At 37.6% G+C, this 20,468-nt stretch overlaps 1 protein-coding gene across 2 annotated transcripts in view; it reads right to left on the bottom strand.

Annotated features, from left to right (window-relative positions):
* Nucleotides 1–729: 729 nt before the first annotated feature.
* The window catches only part of LOC140345408 (FERM and PDZ domain-containing protein 4-like), a 91,699-nt gene continuing 71,960 nt past the window's right edge, over nucleotides 730–20,468 (bottom strand). For both annotated transcript variants that reach the window (XM_072432267.1, XM_072432259.1), the window contains exons 6-16: nucleotides 19,855–19,959; nucleotides 18,807–18,914; nucleotides 17,637–17,765; nucleotides 14,481–14,600; nucleotides 12,800–12,936; nucleotides 12,006–12,132; nucleotides 7,348–7,437; nucleotides 6,604–6,786; nucleotides 6,061–6,196; nucleotides 4,476–5,447; nucleotides 730–3,906 (exon numbers count right to left, since the gene is read on the bottom strand). In XM_072432267.1, coding sequence (XP_072288368.1) covers nucleotides 839–3,906; nucleotides 4,476–5,447; nucleotides 6,061–6,196; nucleotides 6,604–6,786; nucleotides 7,348–7,437; nucleotides 12,006–12,132; nucleotides 12,800–12,936; nucleotides 14,481–14,600; nucleotides 17,637–17,765; nucleotides 18,807–18,914; nucleotides 19,855–19,959 — 5,175 coding nt within the window. In that variant the 3' untranslated portion in view covers nucleotides 730–838. The remainder of the gene's footprint in view (nucleotides 3,907–4,475; nucleotides 5,448–6,060; nucleotides 6,197–6,603; nucleotides 6,787–7,347; nucleotides 7,438–12,005; nucleotides 12,133–12,799; nucleotides 12,937–14,480; nucleotides 14,601–17,636; nucleotides 17,766–18,806; nucleotides 18,915–19,854; nucleotides 19,960–20,468) is intronic.

Below are 20,468 nucleotides of genomic sequence, written 5' to 3'. Positions count from 1 at the left end.
AAAAGTGCTTCATATTCTCTGTTTCCTAAGTCTCCATTTGTAAAGCTTGGTCTAGTTAACAATATTTAACATATGAATAAATAGTCTAATTAATAAATAATAACTATAATCTCTTTACTATACGTTGCATTTATAGCAATAGTAAATATTTGCAAAACTGCATTTCATATATATACAATAATCCATGGCTCTTTAGACTGCTACATAACAATAATAATTTCATCATAATATTGTATTTACAGTGTTTTTTTTTTTTTAAATACAAGTAAGTTACATAATGCACAGGTAAAATTATTTCTATTTTACAGTGTATGTGATAATATGGCTTTGTAAATACATACACATTGCAATATTGTATTCTGAAATAGCGTGTTTGTCAAGTAATCTGTCTTTTAGCATCATCAACCAACCCACATTTTTGGAAGAAAAAAATTTGAACAATAAAACAATATGAAATTATGTAATATTATATTAATATTATTTTTTATAATAAAACAAAAACACATTAGCTCTTCAAATGAAGACATAAGATGATAAAAATATTAAATATAGTTTACATTTTAACGGTTGCAAAGTATCAAAAATATTGACAGAGCAACAAATAGTTGTAAATAGTATAAACTAATGTAACTGACGTCTATGAAATCCAACATTGAATTAGTTAATAAAAAAGTATTATTTAATTTTTACTAAAATGTCGTATTTGAGATTTGTGAAGTACTGCATAGCCAGAAAACTGTTTTGATAAATTGGAAAAACATACAAAACATAGAAGATGCTAAAAGACAGGAGTTATCAAACAGCTTAGGCTACATTGTTCAATAGCTAGCATTCGCCTCTACTTGCTAAGCAGCGTTTTAAGGGAGCGAGTGAGTGCGTTAGCGATAGCCGACATTGTACTTGTATGTCTCACGAGGGCTTTCATACTGTGCTCACCCGGCGCTCCTACAGTGGCTGCTTCTGCGGCTTTGAGCAAACAAATGTAATTCATAACAACTTCGTCCACTTTAGCAACTACCTCCCTCTGCTGGTGGGAGGCGGAAACACCAAGGGCCCTCACCAGACACATACAAGCTTCGCATAGACAACACAGCACCTGGAAGCTACATGTTACAGCTAATAGCATTTCTTCCGGGCTAGTGTATGCTTGTGCCATCCTCCTACAAGCGCGACCTAACTCTTTTGATTCAGCGGATAGTGATTGCTTGTATTGCGATATGTCTTGAAGGGGCATTTGCGCACCGCGATCACATCTTCCCACACTTGACCTAACTAATGCTATGAGTTCATTTACATCTCTTCGTACATCAGTAAAACCAGTCGGAAACCCGTACATTCGATCTTTGAGGGCATTGATTCTTGATAAACGATCACTAAAACTCATATTATTTAGAACTTCGCCATAAAGCTGGTCCCCATTTGGATTTGAGTTTAACCCGCCCAAAAGTACCCCAGCGCCCGTTGCCCCTTCAGTATCAAAATCACGGCTTCTTCTTGGTCTTTCCCATTCAATTTCATCCTCCTCTCCTTCACTTTTACGCTTGAAGAAACAATAGCTAAATGGTCCATTACATCTCCAGGGGCTAGTATCTAATTTTTGCGTTCCTTTCATATTTTTGCCATCTTTTTGCAACGGAAACGCAACCGATGCTGGTCTACAATCAAAACTATTACCAGCTGACCAGCAAGTTGTGTGAGAGGAGGACACCGAACCTTGCGAATAGCTTTTTGACAACCGTTTCCTAGGTCTACGTTGGACCTTTGTCTCATTTTGTTGTGCAACATTGCTCGTCAAGGGTTGCTGGCTCTGACTTCGCATAGGTTTCTCAAAAAGAGCCTCAACGCTTCCTGAACTTGCGGTGATATTACTAGTACTACGTTTAAGTTCCCTACCTCGGTGGAAGCTACTTGTAAAATGATCAGGTGGAGTGGGAGTTATGTGGTTTTGCATGGGGCCTGGTTGGAGTAAATGATTAGCTTGAACTAGCGGCGGAGGAGGGGGCGCGGGAGGTGGACATTGAGTATTTGGATTTGGTAACATTAGGCATGATCTTGAACCCGAAGCTTGTCTCATAAACGCTGAAGGATGATCCCCTCGTCCAATAGTATTCATAACATCTTGTTGACTACATAAAGACTCGCCTTGCCTAGACAGCCTGTTAGCTTGCTTTGCTTTAGTCTCTTGCCTGAACCATTCCTCGCTACCGCCCCCTCCTGGTTGGCTTCTAGATCTAATTGGAGGTCGGTTTGTTCCACCATTGGGACTCATGCAACCGTTTTTCCTATACACTGATAAAAATGTTTCCGGATCCAGTCCTCTTTTTTCCAATTCACTCTCCAAACCTGAAAATGAACTTCTTCTTTCAGATGTAGATCGCCGTAAATCGATATTATCATTTGCTTTTTGAGCATGTACAATTGGACTCCGATTGAGCTTGGCTGGAAGTGTTGCCGAATGATACGCCCGGGAATCTCTATTTGCCATTTGCAAAGCTTGATTTGAATTCTCTGGGCTCAGAAATGGCGATGAAATAGATGATGGCATACACTGACGACGTGCATTTGGATTGGCCCTGTTTCTAACCATTTCTACCAATTGTGGATTACTTGTTATGTAGCGTTTACCATCCCTTTTGGACCCTCCTGCACCATGTAGCTTCCCACCTTGATGCATTTGACTCACTGTTAGATAGTTAATAAGTTGCCTATAAGCCTCGCTACCTTCTTTAGTATTTAACCCTTTCAGACAAGTTTGTTTAGCATGAAGATCATTGTACAACTTCTTGCTAGCTGCGTGTTTTGGTGGAGTAGAAGCGCAACGTCCCTCTCCTGGTGGATGAATATTTGGCAGCATTCTTCTCAACAAGGTGGGATCGGCGTGAGGGTGCATGTCTTTAACCTGTCCAGGAAAACCAGATTTATCGTCATAGTTCAGCCCCCGAAGTAGTGATGAGGATGAACTTGAAAGTGGGTGCCTTGGGTGATGGTGGGGGTGGTGTTTTGAGTCCATTTGCGCTGGTCCAAGCGGTGAATCGGTTGGAGTCGCACAAGCGCTACTGCTATTTGTGCTACCACCAGCGTCCAAAGAGGAGCTTAAAGACCCTTGCAAGGAGCTATGTGCTTCTCCGTGTAAATTTGAAATCCGTTTCGCTAAATGGTATTCACATAATCGAGCTACGCTTTGTTGTCTAGAAATAGGTGGGTGCTCCATTGGCAAGTCCGAAACTTCATCTCCTCCACTGGATCTTAACTTTTTTGCCGGCGATAACAACGATGCTACAACTAAATGTTCATCTTGCTCTGCGTTATTGCCTCTTCCATCTGTATTTTCAATTTCTAAAAGTCTCTGACAAGTAGGACGAGTCGGTCTGAGGTTGTCTTCTGACGCAAAATTCTCAGCCGTGAATGAGTTTTGCCTTCTTTGCGTTTCCGGTCTATCACAAAAAGAAGTGCGTTGATCCAAGTCAAAATGGCTACCACTCCGGAAGCCATCCCTTGTGCTAAATGTGTTATATTTCCCGCTGGAGTCTGCAGATTTTCGGTGATGCTTGCCTCCAGGTGTGGTTGAACATGGTCGTTGGAGCGTTGCCGACATGTTGCTTGATGGTCTAGCATCAAAGTTGTCAAAACCAGGATTGGGGGCGTCCAGAAAGGGGCTCCGTCTTGGGGGTACAGCCGGGGGTTGGAGGTGCCTGGCTGGTTTCGTCTGTATGGTGAGGCTTCCTCCTGTGGATGGGGAGACAGGGAATTCAGTTTTCTCCTCAAGCAAAGGTTGATATCCCTCGCGTGTGGCAACCAAAAGCCTGTGAGTAGCCAGTTCAGTGAGTTCTGTCATCTCTGAGGAGTTGGTCTCATTGCCAGAGTCTGAGGAGGACTGCGGACTAAAGCCTTGGGAAGAGTAAGCACCTAAAACACAAGAGTACATATAAGCTAAATAGATTTCTACAGGTCCGGCAAGTTATGTTTTAATGGTAGACTTGTAGCAATTATTTCTGTAAGTTCTATTTTTATTCAGTCTTCAGTCTTTTATTCATAAAACTCAATCACAAAACGTGCATTTGTTCTTGTCTCTTTTTGATGTCTTTACAAAACTTATTTTTCCCTACATAGCATATGTTAAAGTCCATGCAAAGTCCACATAAATTATTGCTTACTGAATTGTTGATTATTTTAATTATCAATTAATAACAATTAATTAAATTAGTCCTTGCAGGTATTTTATCTGTAATATTTTTGATGTAACTACAAATTATTTATTTTCATTTTAATTTATATTTTGTTCTGTTACTTCTATTTTGGTAATGTTATTGTATTATATGACCAATGTCATATATAGTAGTTGATTTTGGCTTTAAATTTGTTCCTCTTAATTATCCATTGTGGAGAAGGTTAATCATACCACCAGGTGAGGTCAAACTGTATACATTTAACACAAAAGCACACATAAACCACTTAATATTTTGACCTGTACCCACCTGGATTGCGGCATCCTGGTGGAGGAGGAGGAGGAGGAGGAGGAGGTGGTCTTTGGTCGGACACAGACAGTGCCTCTATGGCCTGTAGCGTCTCCACCACAGCACTGTCCCGCCCCCTCTCTGTTCCCCTGCCTCCCTCCTCATGTGTCGGGACCGCATCTATCAACGAGACCGGTATATCATCATTCTCCTCTGTACTCAACATCCTGCCTTCTGTATCCTCATCCAAACTATCTCTGAAACCAGGAGGGGGCGCTGCTATGGCCAAATTTAATGTATCCAAAACCATATCGTCGTCTTCCTCGTCATCTTCATCATCGCCCTCTGGTGGTGGCAGTGACGTCAAATCAATTATATCGTCGGTCAAACTGGAGCAAGTCAAAAATGTGGCTTTGCACGCTGCAGTAGGAGGTCCGCCATCTTGGCTGTAGTTTACGATTCTATTCTCGTCGTCCATGGGTGTCCCGCCTGCTGAATCGTCATCGCAGTCCTCATCCTCATCCTCAGCATCATCTGTTGTATCTGCATATAGCAATTCATTTAACAAAGGCTCCCCCCCGCCTTCTTCACTTATAATGTTGCTGTAAACATGTGTATAATGGTATGGCATCCTATCTGTGTAATTGGGCATGTAATTTGGCCTATGTTCTGGTATATCCGGGCTTTCTACCAGTCTTTCGTAGCCTCTGGTTTTACTCAACGGTGGATCTCCTCCAAAAATAAATGACACTTTTGCACTTCTGGGGGAGTCATTGGGTTTGTGCCTTGTTGAAGGGGGTAAAGGAGGAGGTAGGGGGCTCCGGTTCGCGCCCATGTCCCGCTCCGGAAGGTCCTGGTTGCAAGATTGGATCGAGTCTTGTCTGCGAACATGGTCAGGATATTCTCGGTTGTAAACATTATCCTGGTTCAACGCTGGATCCTCGTTGTCACACAGCGAGGTGCTATATGGCCACTCCAAAACTCGATCAGGACCTGCACACACAAATAATGTTATTGTAGTTTACATTTTATATTATGATATTATTGAAGTCTAGGGAATCACTGGGGCCCTCACGATTCGATACGATACACAATACATGGTTCATTATACAATCATATCAAAATATCAATATATTGTGCATATGCAAGTTTCCTTTCTCTAAACAAGCAACAAAATTGTTTATTTTTATTTTTTGCAAAGCCCTAATAAAGACAGTACAAAACTTAATATATTACACATGCTTAAAAAGTGTTTGGGGAGAGGGCAGTCTGGGAGTCCCTGCTTAGACTGCTGCCCCGGACAAACGGAAGAAGATGGATGGATGCTTAAAAAGTTGTGGACATACAAACTAGTTCTTTCTTTCACATTTTTATCTATTTTGGCTTAAAGTATTGAATTGAAAAGTAATTTTGGCTTAGCTTTAAAACTGTAGTAAAATATGTTCAATCTAGATTATGATATTGATGGTTATGTATAGATTATCAAATATTATATTAATGAATACATTGTCAATTAAAGCAAAGATTATTTAGGGCTCCTGCATTCTAATGTCACTTTTGGAAATTTAGTGACATTATTGTGAACCATTTAAACCAGAACACTCACTGATCTCCTCTCCGGGGCTGTTGCAGTGGGACATGCTGAAGATGGATCTACGAGCGTCCACCAGGAGGCGATAGTATCCTGCGGTCAGACAGGCCAGGTTCATAGCATCACTGGACTCCATGATCAGAGTGATGGGCTGAGGAATAATACACAAACAAGAAAAGATTGTACAGAGGTTTCAGATTATTCAGACATTTTTAAATACGAAAAGAAACTATTTGATTGTTTTGATGTTTTTTTTGTGTTTTTACTGTGTTCTGTTGTCTCCCTTTTTAATTAAACTGTGTCTCCCAACTGTGTTGTAGCAAAGGCAAATATTGACTTGAAATTTTATTTAAAATACATTTGCTTAATATTATTTCCAGTCTCTTCAAATTACTTTTTATTGGTATCATCATCATCATCATCATCATCATCATCATTCTCTAGTTTAGGAGCGAGACAATATTATATACACGCACACACAAAAATAAAAACCCTCTTAGACATAACAGTAGAAGTGGAGCTCGTAAAAAGCCTTTATGTATAAAAAACTTGTCTCACCCTGACATCCAGAACATGCAGCTCCAGTCGGACATTGGTTTCGTCCTCTGTCAAGATCTCAATGCGGTTCACGTGGCTAAAATCTGCTAACAGAGCCACTAAGTTTGTCCTGGTGTTGATCACATGACTAATGCCATAGCGAGGCCCCACCAGCAACATCACCTCTGTCTGTTTCTCTCCTTGCTGCAACAGGAAACAGTGGTTGAATGGCTTTATACATGTTTGGATGTTTGGAGTAGTTTATGAGTAGGGCTGGAACATGTATTGTATTTCAGTCGTGATAACAACTATTTCTCCAAACAACTACAAAAATGAAATAGTCAATAAATGTAATTAATTAACTTTTGAATGATACAGGTGCTTGATCTGTCCTTCAAAACCTGGAGCAAAGAAACTCATCTAATTTATAGTGGCTTTAAAACATAAATCACTAAACATTGCTAATAAGTCTATTATTTCGCTACAAGTTAACTTTTTGAGCATATAAATAATTATACATAAATATTCTATTAAATTCTAGTACCAGTCATTTTCATTTTACTGTATTTCTTTGTTCTTTTTCAAAAGATTTCGGACCTTCCACCAGAAAACGTACAAAGTACTTTTAGGTGTACAAAAACCCATGTTCCATCAGCAATATAAAAATAATAACACCATGATGCCAGAGTAAAAAAACGCGTATGTGCAAGTATAATACATTCTTAAACACATTGATAGAAGTAAAAGTTGAAAAAAGCCTCTCACCAGTAGTATCGATCTGAACTCTCGTCCTCCGTACAGTTTAAGTTCACTCAGGTATCTCAGGTAATGCACCTTGGCTTGGAGCGTAGTCAGCTGAAAACAGGCAAAACGCATCAGTCATAAAACTACTCTAAACATATAGACCAAATACATTTAAACTGTGTCAAAACCACTAAAATCTAGATAAATATTTTGGATTCAAACCATTTAACTCTCAAACATGTCCAGTTTTTGTGATGTACTTGTTTTCTTACCCCTAGAAAAGGTCTATGTACCACAAATGAAGCCTGCGTAAATTCAGCCTGGAAGACCTAACTCCATCCATCTACATCAAGGCCACCATGGAAGGACCCCTCTCCCCAGCGCCATCATCGCACTCAAGCGACGTCCGCCTGTTCGTCTGTGAGAGTCAGATCCCTCACTTCACCATGGACTCTCCCAGGTTTCTGCGCTTATCCCAAAGAGGTTATGCATTTTTTCCCGGCCAAGAAGGAGGGTGAAAGGTCAGGGGGCGTCTGTACCATGGCCCCCGCACCTGCTCCTCATCCCCAATCAACGCTCTCAAGTGACTCCTCCCCGCTCCAATCAGCACCAGGCAGTCGCATTTAAGCCCTCGGGCAGATGGCTCGGCTCAAACCGTACTGCGACCCACCACCTCCCCAGCTCCTCCTCTGCATTCCCCTCATCCTCTACCTTCTCTTCACATCTACCACCACCAGTCTCCAGGCTCCGGGGGGAGACATCTAATACAAATAGATCATAGAGTGCCCATGATCACTGTCTTCCACCGGGGTCTGAGCGCCAAATAACCTCCGTAATAAAGCTCGCTAATCATTCTCTTCTGTGTCCTGTGTCTGAGTCTCTCCAGGGTGAAATGGGACCGTGCACCGACCATGGATTGTGAACCACTGCATTAGTCAGCACTGAAACTAAATCACTCCTGTGCACTTCAGTCAGTCGGGGGAAATTTTGATTTGCACCAATGATTGCCAATTACACTGCATCATATCGTTAATCTGTAAAGGTTGTTCTAATGCCATCCTTCCCAGCGTTCTCCGCTCCATCACAGCCCTTTATGGTCAATGATCTAGTACAAATTACATTTCAAAAATGTTCAGCAAATTTAATTTCTCCACGTCCGGCTGACTTCATTGAATTAAGAGAAGACTGTTTTAAAAAGTACTTATAGAGCAGCAGAGTGGTTTGCCTGACCATCAATGTCCAATTGCAGGCAGCTTTTCACCATGTAACTAGCCAAGACATAGAATATTCCATCGACAACACTTTTTTATTGTAGTACTGTACAAAAGGCCTGGTGATCAATAGGCTTTAGGGTAGACCAGTGTTAAATTTTATAACAAATAAACAACAATTAGATCATTTTAATTAGTTTGTCTTTTGAATAAAATGTTATAGTTTTTGTCATGATTTTGTTAAATAATTAATATATATTTTAGTGGATTGAGTTCACTGTAATTCAGTTTTTGTCAGGAAAAATATTATTGTAAAGAAAACTATGTTAAAAAATATCAATAACAAACGCTGCCTTTTATTATTTTTTTGTCACTAATAATAATAATTTAACCTCTGCAAATGTATGCAAATTCAGCAAATGTACAACTACATTTGACAGAAAGCTGGGAAAAAAACAGCAACAACAAAAACAGCAAAAGCAGATTTTAAAATTAAGAAAATGATTGCAAGTAGCACCTTAACATTTAGCAATAACGCAATGTGGATAGAGGGTATCAAGATTGCCAATCAAATGTGATATTGATCGATTGTGTAATTAGAATGCAGTACAAATTATATGTAGTATTTAGCATTCACTGGTGTGTCTCAACAAAGGTCCATTCATTTGGGAGGAACTGAGCAAACATCAGCAATGTAGGATTTAGAAGTATCGCTGTCCATGGTGCTGAAATGTCAAGACTATAACCAACATGGAAAATCAGAGCATAAAATACAGATATGTCTTTAATCTATGTATTAACTGTGTTTTAGGAGAGATACAGCCTAGACAAGGATTCCAATACCTGGCATATTAGTGGACAGATCAATACCAAATATCGATTTATATCGATACGGACAGAAGTATGCAAAAATATCGATACTTAACATTTCTCCCAAAAAAAAAGTTTTTTGATACACTTTGATCATATTTCTTGTAATGCATTGTTCATATTTTAGGTTTGCTGCACATATATTTACTATTCATATAAGTTCAAGCAGAGGTGGAAACAAAATAATAATGGCCAGCGTAAAATATTCATAGTTGAGAAGCTGCATTTTAGTAAGAAACTCATTGGTATCGGATCGATATTGCAATATTTGCCATAGTATTACTTGGCATTGGATCGAATAAAAAAAATCTGTGGTATCACCATGGCATACACAGATGTACAATCGATCATTCACAATAGGACAATGCCATTTCTACTTTTGCTTTAATAGAAATTGATGCTAAATATTTTTTTGTGTGTAAATTTTCTTTTTAATATTTATATAAATTTCATTTACTGTAAATGTCACTTTTTTAGTGGAAGTTCAGCCCCCTGTTTGTCTCCATGGAGATGTTATTGCTATGCCTGGAATGTCCCACTGTATGCCATCAAACATATCTACCTCTAAGGAGACAAAAAGGTAATCCCATCAAGCCAAGTTTAAGGTTAGATCTATGGAGAGGCACCCCCACTCACAGTAAGAATGCATGTTTTTTCAAGTTTTTTTATATATATATATATATATATATATATATATATATATATATATATATATATATATATATATATAAAAACACCTAGGTTTATCACAGTAACACATTTTGAAGCAAGAAAATATCCCAATAAATCATAATATTGAATCATACAATGCATAGAAGTAATGTCTAACATCAAATTTATTTTTCCAAACTTCCTATAAGTGATCTGTTCTTTTCTTCTGTATCTACCTCTGTATCTTCCTGCGTTGCATCAATGAAATTTCCCCATGTGGGACAATAAAGGAATATCTTATCTTAAATAAAAAAAAACAATATTACATAAAAAAAATCCCTCCACACACAAAATAAACATTGAGCCAAAAATATGTCGTTCCACCTATTATTTACTGAAAGATAATTGAATATAGTAATTATGACAGGCCTGAAAACATTTCTGATTAAATTAATGCCATTTTCAGGAGCAATCTAGGCAAATATATCACCAGGAAAGTACTGCATCTTTAATTCTGAGCTACTCATTTTATTTGGGATCTATTTAGTCGGTTGTTCTTACACCGGCTAAATAGGTCTTAGCTACACCAGGACGCAATCCATTTCTTTTATTTTTAGATGTCTACATCCCAAAAGGTAAAAAAGTTGGTCTAAAGGCAACAAATATAAATCACAAGGTTTAAAAAAATATATCTTTGAACCCGGCAGAGTGACAGTTTGCGCATAAATATTTGTCTTAAAAATGACTTTGCTGGCAGCTGGTCCTTCCATCTTCTTGTCACACTGGATTCATAAAAAGTTGAAAGTTCAACAGCCCACAGCACGACATGTAAATATGCATCTAATGAATGTATAATTTGACAGTCCTATTTGCTTACTATAGTCGTTAGTATGCAAGTTGGGACTTCTAAATGGCTGCAAAGGTTGACAAGGGGAGAGGGCGAGTTTGTAACGAGGAAGTTATTTTGGGCGATTGCGTCATAAAATATAAATAATGTTGTCAGGAGATTTATTGAAAAGGCCAAAGAGGAGACAATAAAAGTTGTTTCTCAAGAAGCACAAGGTTTTTAAGATGAGAGATATAGTAGAGCGTTCTAAAGGTTTTTCGATAGAACAAAACCAAGACTAAAACAGCTAGACCAGGATTAAACTAGGACTGAACTAAGCCATAACCAGGACAAGACTTGGCGTGAAACCACCTACAACTAAACCCAGGACTAAACCAGGATTAAATCAAAAATAAAACAAAGACTAAAGTAGAACTAAACCCGGACTAAATCAGGACAAGACAATAAGGAAAAACAAGGACTGAACTTGGACTAAACCCAGACTAAGCCAGCACTCATTCAGGACAAGACAAGAAGAAAAACAAGGAAACAGGTAGGAATAAACCCAGACTAAACCACGACTAAATCAGAATAAAACAAGAACAAAACGAGGACTAAAGTAGGACTAAACCCAGACTAAATCAGGACTATATCAAGACAAGACAAGAAGGAAAAACAAGGGGAAAAGTAGGAATAAACCCAGACTAAACCAGGATTAAATCAGAATAAAACAAGAACAAAACAAGAACTAAAGTATGACTAAACCCAGACTAAATCAGGACTATATCAGGACAAGACAAGAAGGAAAAACAAGGAAACAAGTAGGAATAAACCCAGACTAAACCATGACTAAATTAAAATAAAACAAGAACAAAACAAGAACTAAAGTATGACAACTAAACCCAGACTAAATCAGGACAAGACAAGAAAGAAAAACAAGGACCAATGTAGGACTAAACCCAGACTAAACCAGGACTAAATAAGAACAATACAAGGCCTACACCAGGGCTAAACCAGGCTGATCCAAAACACTATCATAAAACATTATTATATCTTCTGTACATTGTATGGTAAATTGCATGTGTAATTAAAAAAGAAAAAAAAAGTTTGTGACGACGTACCTTCTTCCCGGGAGGCACAAGGTTTTGGTTGGTTTTGAGGATGTGGGTCAAAGCTTTCTTGATATTTTTCTCTTTCATGGTGGACAAGACGGCAGGAGGAAGGAAAAGCTGTAGACCCCATTCTTTTCTGTACAACAAACGGGAAAATGACTGGTTAGATATTAAGATATTTGTGCTGGGGAATCTTCTGTCACGTTTCACTTCCTTCAATTATTTAACACAGGTTTCAGTATTTATTTTTGTTTTGTTACGAGCGGTCACAATGAGGTTTTATCCTAATTTCATGTTTATTATTTTTGTTTCTTTCCATAAGGATAATCATTTCCTCTCCTTGTCTCCATGGAGATTGTTAAGTTTAATGCCATTTTGTAGAACATTCCAGGCTAAATAACATAGGGTACATTTAAACTACTTAAAAGAAGTCAAATAAGTATCATTTGAAGACCTTTTTAGGTTCAGAAGTGTAAAAAAAAAAAAAAAAAAGAATACGTAACAACATTGTATGTGTCATTATTTAAATAAATTAAAAATGTTTATAGTCTATTTTAACAGCAATTGAGTTGAGTTGCTTTTTTTAATTTTTACCAGGTTTACACCATTAAATGTACTGAACATGTCAAAAGTAGCATGTGTATCAGCTAATGTAGAAAACCTGGATTTAACTGAGACTAAACCAGGACAAAATAAAGACTAAACCAGGATTAAAACTAGGTGCAATTCCAGTCAAAACCAGGACTACACAAGATCTAGACAAGGACTAAATCAGGAATTTAACACACTTAGTTAAAACTTACTGTATGTATTTCATTGACACTTTTTGGCTCTGTCTTGTCGTCATGGTGAGGATGTACATCTGCAGAGCGGCCAATCGGAGCGCAGCATCTGGCTTCAGTTCCGACCCAAATCTCTCCAAAACAACGTCATTACAACACTAAGGAAGGGAAAAGAAAAATGTGAAATTTAGTGTCAAAATAACAAAAACAAAAAACAATTGCAAGGCTAGAAAAATATGTGGTGTTCACTGATTTATATATAAAAAAAATATAAAACAATTTTAACGGAATGCGGACATTTCAAGAAAAGAAATTGCTTTTAATCAACATAAAATATAACATTTGCTGTATGTATCTCCAGTCTTAAAACAACAATGCAAATAGTGACATTAGGGGTGAAACAGGTTTTAGTAATTGATTTATTGTTAATCCAACAGAATATTAAAATTCTACAGATAAATCTCTGTTTCTGCTATATTCGTCATTGTAGCTTGTTGCATTTTTCAAAGTCGAATTTTGGACACATTTTGGACAAAAGCCCCCCCCAAAAAAAAGCCCTAAATCCTGATCCTTGACATGAAAAGAGGATAAACATTTAGCAGAGTAATTATCATCTAAATCCCTGAGGAATGTGTATTTTGGATGCAGCATTAGAAAATAATGGACATAATTGGCAGAGGATTTAGTTCACACTGCCCACTCATCATTCATCAGTCATTTCTGCTAATCTCATAATCACTACAGATTACCTGCAAACACTGGCTTCTGTTTTAAGGATATGAGGCTGTTCAGTGGATTTTATGGAATAATTTGACATTAAAAAACCAACCAACCTTATTTAATAATGGATTGGGTGTTCGTTCATATTTAAAACTCGAATAAAATGTATGGAGATGGAGGTAACTGTGTGTAGTAGATCCATCTGTTTTGTGCAGTTCTCTAGCAACGATTCATGGTTCATGGACTAAACCTTGACTAAACCAGAACCAAACTAGAATTATCAGTGATTCATACAGATTTTTAGCCACTGGAGCTATGATATGGTTTGATAGGGATCTCTTGAGCCAATAGCGGTATTCGATATTTGCCCTGCTGCTTTGGCCGATATGTTCAAATCCATATCAAGGCTCACAAATGTATCTTAAATTATTGTACACTAATTCACTTTTTAATTGATTTTATTGTGAAAATATACCCCTTATTTTTCTTTTCTGTACTCTCTGTCTGTTTAAAAAGACAAATTTGATGCTCTGAGGACAAACTGGGAATGACACATGTGCAGACCCAGAATTTAGCGCAAAATGTTGGCTACATTTGCAATATCAGAATGTTAAATCTAGGGAAAGGCTCCAATATCACCGTATCACCCATAACCATTAACTTATCCCTGACTGTCCCTAATTCTACTGACTTTTCGGGGCTCATTCAAAACACAGTGTATAGCGCTTTTTGCATGTATGCTAAAAAACTACTAATAAATTGTGTAATATTGGCTAATTCAAGCATTTTCATTATCATTTCACCTGCACTTAGTTCAGTTCAACACAATCTTATAGGATGTTATTTAAAAAAACAGTGATGAAAAAATAAGCAGCGTTACAAAGGCAATAAACAGTACAAAACTAAATATTTCCAGCCCAGGAAGCTGAAATATAATGAAAGATATGAACAATATTAGCTGTTGTGATGCCAGCGTCTTTACCTGAACATAGAGGTATTCAAAAGCCACTGCGTCTATTCTCAAAAGCTCCACTGGATCTCGAGGCATAAAACTGATCCGAAAGAAACACTTCATCTTATCCGATCCGGGCCGCTGGGTCACCTGAGGGAAAAACCGACACTTTAGAAAGACAATCATTTATATTGATCCTTTTAAACAAATAAAAACACACTAAATTCCCAAATGGACGCAAAAGGAAATTGATTTCAATGGAAAATCATCAAAAATCCCATTTTTTTGCAAATAATGTATGATAACCACATGTGAGTTACATGTGAGTCATATCAGAGCATGGTTCAAATATATTTTGAAATGCATTTTACATTATTTGTTTATTTATTAGGTGATTTGTGCTGACATCTCACAAGTCAAAAGTCAAAAGATTTTTAGGTTTGACTGGACAAATCCAGAACAGTTTTTCATTTTATCTACAGATTTATTATATCCTCAACCATTAATGCTAAATTGACTTGTAATTTTTATGTAAAATACCTAAAATTATCAGCGATTTGATCTGATAAAGTGGACTGGACTTTAATGGCTATAGAAGGAGGGAAGTTTTCAGTTTAGCTAAAGTGCCAAATTCATTTAAGTTTAAAGGTGCCATAACATGCTTTTTTCACGTTTCGTAGTCTATCCTAAGTGTATAATTGATAATAATAAGGGTTGTGCAACACCCTTAACATAATAGTTAAGAAATATCACCCAGACCTTGGACCCCCTCACCGACCCGGAAATGCAAACGGCTTGGTTTGATATTCGCCCCCACCCTTGCGAAGAGCGAGCTGGCTCCCCCGCCCAACCCGTGACGTAGTCTCAGAGAGCGTGTGTGCCCCGCCCACCCGTGACGTAGTCTCAGAGAGCGTGTGTGTGCCCCGCCCACCCGTGACGTAGTCTCAGAGAGCTCTGTCGCGCGACTGAGTGAGAAACGATAGAACTTCAGATCAACACTACTTTGAGCCGAAATAAATCTGGTGTTTATTCTACAGCGTGCGCAGAACAGTCTTATGTCCATCGCGCTCTTATTTCCTGGTTTTTCGGTTTCGGATAGAACTTCTCTCCGTTTATTTTCCCGGTTGCTGCCACATAAACTTTCACCATTGTGATAATAGTAAAGAGTGCGATATCATTAATGACGTTTTGGGCCTCTGAACCGTGTTTCATCGTAAATCGAAGCAGAAAAACTCCGGAATGGGCTTGTAGGGAGACAGCAGCGCGGAGCCGGGGGGGGCGGGAGGCGGGAGGGGAGGCGGGGGAGGGGGGATAATGACGCGTGCTTGCCCTTATGACGCGGTCTTGCCCCACCGCCCGTCAGTTTGGAGATTCGAGGAAAGGAGAGTCAGTAATATAGCTAAACACTGCGGGAATCAATCCAAAAAACTCTGGGTACATATATGAAGCACAAATAGCAATGTAAGAAGGTTAAAAGCTCTGAAAAGTCGATTTTGCATGTTATGGGACCTTTAAAGACAAATCAGGCGAGGGACTAAAAATGTAATTTATTGTCTGCAGTAGTAAACGTTATAGTTCAACAGTCAATTTTATTTGGAGTGAAGAACAGAAGCTTTGAAGACTGGTGTATTTTGATTTTATTTTAGTAATAAGATAAATTTAATCATTCAAGAGATACAAAATGTTGATTATTATTTACTGTCACATTCACTTGTGCCAATAATATATCAATTCATACTTGAGTGTGCAGTATTTTAGATGGAATATTGTGCACATAACCATAATATTTCTCCAAATGAAAAACAATCTTAAAGGTAACATAACCATAACAAATAATGTCGTCCATTTCCCTTCGTTCTGATCCTCAGACATCACCTTCTGCTAACCCTAAAACTTGGCTTTATCCAGTCTTTTATTCGAGTCAAAGTGTCTCTTGAAGATCCATTCACACATCTGAATCCTGCGTTGAATATTAATCCTGTCCTCTCCTGCTCCTGTGTCTCTATCTCACCCAACTCCCTCTCTCTCACTCTCCCCTTCCGTCTATTGTCTTCTCCCTCTCCGTCCCTCCTTGTGTCTCCGTCTTTGCACCCAACTCTCCCTGTCTCTCTCTCTCTCTTTTCTTCTCCCTCTGTGGCTCTCTCTCCCTCCCCTTTCTCCTTCTCTTCTCTTCTCTCTTCATCTTCCAAGCTCCCTCTCTCCCTCTTTCATTAGCATTTAGCGCCGTGCGTAGTGTGATACTCGCTCGCCGCGGCATGCTGAGGCAGAGCTGATAAATGACACCAGCTTTGCAATGCCGTTTGAATACAGAGCAATAAGGAGGGAGAGATCCATGCACAATAACTTCTGACTGCGCAAAATATCATATGATTTGGAGTTGAATTAAGTAAGTCCTCAAAAAATAGTAGAAATAATACTAAAAAACATAATTATCATTATTATGCATTTCATTTTATATATGTTTTTTGGAAACTCAACATTTTACTTTGCTGTATGATCAACAACATTGTAATTGTGATTATTTTAGAAGCAAAATTAAGTTAATTCATAAACCTTGTCACAAACTTGAGGAATAGTAAAGTGTTGATATTGATATTGTGACATTCCTACTTGAGATCTAAAAACTAAAAATATTTTTTCTGGAGTGCAGTGTGTAACTTTTTTGGTGGAAGGTATACAATTATTATTATACTATTATCTCCAATGTTCCAAAGTATGGCACTAATCTTATCTATCTCCATGGAGACAAGCAGCTGATATTACAAGAACAAGTTACAGGTCAAATTTGTGGAAAAGCTGACAGATCTCACAATAAAAATGTACTGTTTTTTAAGGTATTTTAAAACATTTCAATAAAATACATACGTTTAATGCCGCACTGTGGAACTATTCGAGTAAATCAATAACATCTCCATGGAGACAAGCATTTGATGGGCCCCTCCCCAGAAAAATTATACAATGCACCTTTAAGTGTGTATTTTAATTTTGTCCTTTATGTCGTCTTTTACAGATACAAAAAAAAAAATCAAATAAGGAGTAAACAAGGCCCAGATTTGAACCAGGACTAAATCCAATCCAGACAAGCAAACCAAACAACAACTAAAAGCGGTCCAACCTCAACTGTATAAAACTACTTTGAGAAACAATTATTACTAAGAAATAAAATTGTAAATAAACTGTTCAAACCTGAGTGAGCATTTCCTGTTCGTGCAGCAGCAGCAGCCTGGTCCCGCCCTCTGCCCTCTGCTCCAGCATCAGGGAGAAGTGCTCGATGCATTTGATCGACAGCTTCTCCTGCAGGGTCAGAATCACGTCCTGTAGAGACCAGAAAGGGGAAAAAACAGGCACGTCAGCATGATAGGACTAGGACTTTGGTTGTATAGAAAAACACTGTAGTTTCGCTTGCTTAGCTATAATACATAACTTAAAAGTGCACGAGGTAACTTTTAGATGACGCCACTCTGCCAAGTTATAGCTCAAATAATAATGTATCCGTTTGCATGTATTTTTCTAGCAATAAAAACACCTTGAATGAATGCAAGATAGATAAGTTTAATGCCACAATTTGGAACATTCTAGGAAAAAGCTAAAACATCTTCTTTATGTCTTTATTTAGTTTGCCTAATTAAACATTTTGCCAATCAATAAAACCATTACTATCTAATATCGTCTGTGCTCCTCTGTTCAACTTGCTTTCAAAATTGAACCTTGGAGAAATAAAGTCAGATTGTTTGGAGAGGTGAGCAGGCCGTTACAGTAGTCAAACCTCTTGTAACAGCCTGCTTACTGGCACTATACAAAATACCTTGGATTTTGGCAGTGTTTTTAGATGGTAAAAAGCTGCTGATGTTTTTGATTTGATATTGATTGATTTGAGTCCATTATTACCCCCAGATTTCTAACTTGATTTGTAGGTTTTAGAGCGAGACTCTGGAGGTGACTCTTTGTTTCTGTGGCCAAAGACGATGATTTCAGTCTTGTCTGAGTTCAGCTGGAGAAAGTTGTGTGAAACCACTGGTCCATATATTGAAATTTAGATAATATTTTTTTTTTAATTGGTGTAAATGTAAAGATAAGTCAATGCTAATCAGAAATTCACAAGAAAAAAAATGCATAAGACTTATTGCTTTGTAAATAAGATGCATGGAGGCATGTTAAACTGAATATGAATGAGCAAAATTGACAGCCTTAGACGCTAATTAAACTTCAGTGAAAAGTCTTGTGGAATTATAGAGTGTGAAAGCTGCAAGGAACAATTTGGAAATGAAATGAATTGCTTTGCTATAATTATCCATGCTCCGGAGCCTCTTGTTTCATTCATTTAGGCCTAGGGACGGTCCGTGATAAGACACTGACCTTAATGGACGTGCTGTTGTCGAAGCGAAATGATTTGGTCTGTCCGTTCTCCAGGTAAACCTTCAGCACATTTGGCATGAAGAGGAGGGAGTTGTCCTTTACTGGGTTCTGAAAAAGAGAGAAAATTATTTGGTGAACTTTCTACGCAATTATGAATGGAATTTAGTTTAAAAGAAGGTGTAGCTTTCATAAAAAGTCATAAAAGGGGTGTTTCCGTCTCTTCACTTTGCATGTAACAGGAGCTATAAATGTATTTTTGTGGAATTTAGACTAATACTGTAATTGACTGATCATTTTCTAGTTTCTGAATTCATGCTAATGTCCTGAAATGTGAGTTTAAACATAACATAGATTAAACATAACAAAAAATGTCTGTATTGCACATCACTCATAACCAGGACAGGGTTGCAAGGTACTAATTGCAAAATCCATCATTCAAGCTTTTGGTTTATTTTATTTTTATTAAGAAACTAAACTGGCTATAATTCACATTTTATCCTTGAAAATACACTTTTCCCAACTTGCATACAGTTTTCATTTTAGCCTTTCCATTTCTACACCAAATGTGCCATTGCATTATTGCAAATGTAATAAGTAAATAGTCTTTACAAGTTATACCTGTATATAGTAGTGTACTATTATATACTTAAATATTAATACAATTTGTAAGATACGTGTACGTTTATTTATCACATTTCTACTTCAGTATCAATGTCAAACTTGGCAATATCAACAGCTCACATGAGACAGGAAGCAAACCATAAATTAGTCTGCAATGATCATGAAGTATCAAGTGCCTTTAATGATGCTAAATTCATTATATATTCATTCTGTTATTCCATTTCCATCGATGACAAACTGCATTGCAAAAACATGTCTGAAAATTATTCAAATTGACCAAACCACTTAAGCCTAAACAGGTGCAGAGTAATATATGAGAACGCGTTGGTACGTGTGATAGATAACCACCATCTGGCACTGCCCATGAAAACCCATATAATATACATAATACATAAAAATGAAGGAGACGAAAGATGGAAAGACTTACTGGAACCTGTCCATTGATGATAACCTCCTCTGCGAAGCGCACTTTGACGGGATTGGACTTGAGCATGGCTTTTTTGGCGGCACTGATGAACGCTGATTTAGGGGACTGAAGAAGGGTAAAGAAGAGATGGACAGATGGAAAAAGAGACGATGAGAAAAACATGTTATAAAAATAGATGTGAAAACTGGACGGCGTTCATGCATTGGGCTGACCAACCAATCTAAATAAAGATTAAAACAGGATGGATTTTAGTCTTGTTCTTGTTCATGTTTAGCCCTGGTTCAGGTTTAGTTCTAGGGTTTGTTCCGATTTTGATGAGTGTGAAAATCTGAAAGTAACAAAGCAACTATGGCAGGACAAAACAAGTACTAAATCACTTGCAATGGTATTTATGTATTTATTTATTTATGTATGGTGTATTTATTTATGTATATGGTATTTATGTATGTATTTATTTATTTATGTATGGTATATTTATTTATGTATATGGTATTTATGTATTTATTTATTTATTTATTTGTGCCCCCATGTGGGACAATAAAGGAATATCTTGTCTTATCTTATATCTTATCTTAAATCAGGTCTAAATCTGCAGAAAGAATAAATAAACTCTT

This window comes from Eucyclogobius newberryi, unplaced genomic scaffold, assembly GCF_026437365.1.
Source record: "Eucyclogobius newberryi isolate DKJ021-1_F unplaced genomic scaffold, fEucNew1.0.hap1 SCAF_1, whole genome shotgun sequence".
NCBI lineage: Eukaryota > Metazoa > Chordata > Actinopteri > Gobiiformes > Gobiidae > Eucyclogobius > Eucyclogobius newberryi.
The sequence above is the reverse complement of the archived record's forward strand: the minus strand, read 5'-3'. Positions and strand labels throughout refer to the sequence as shown.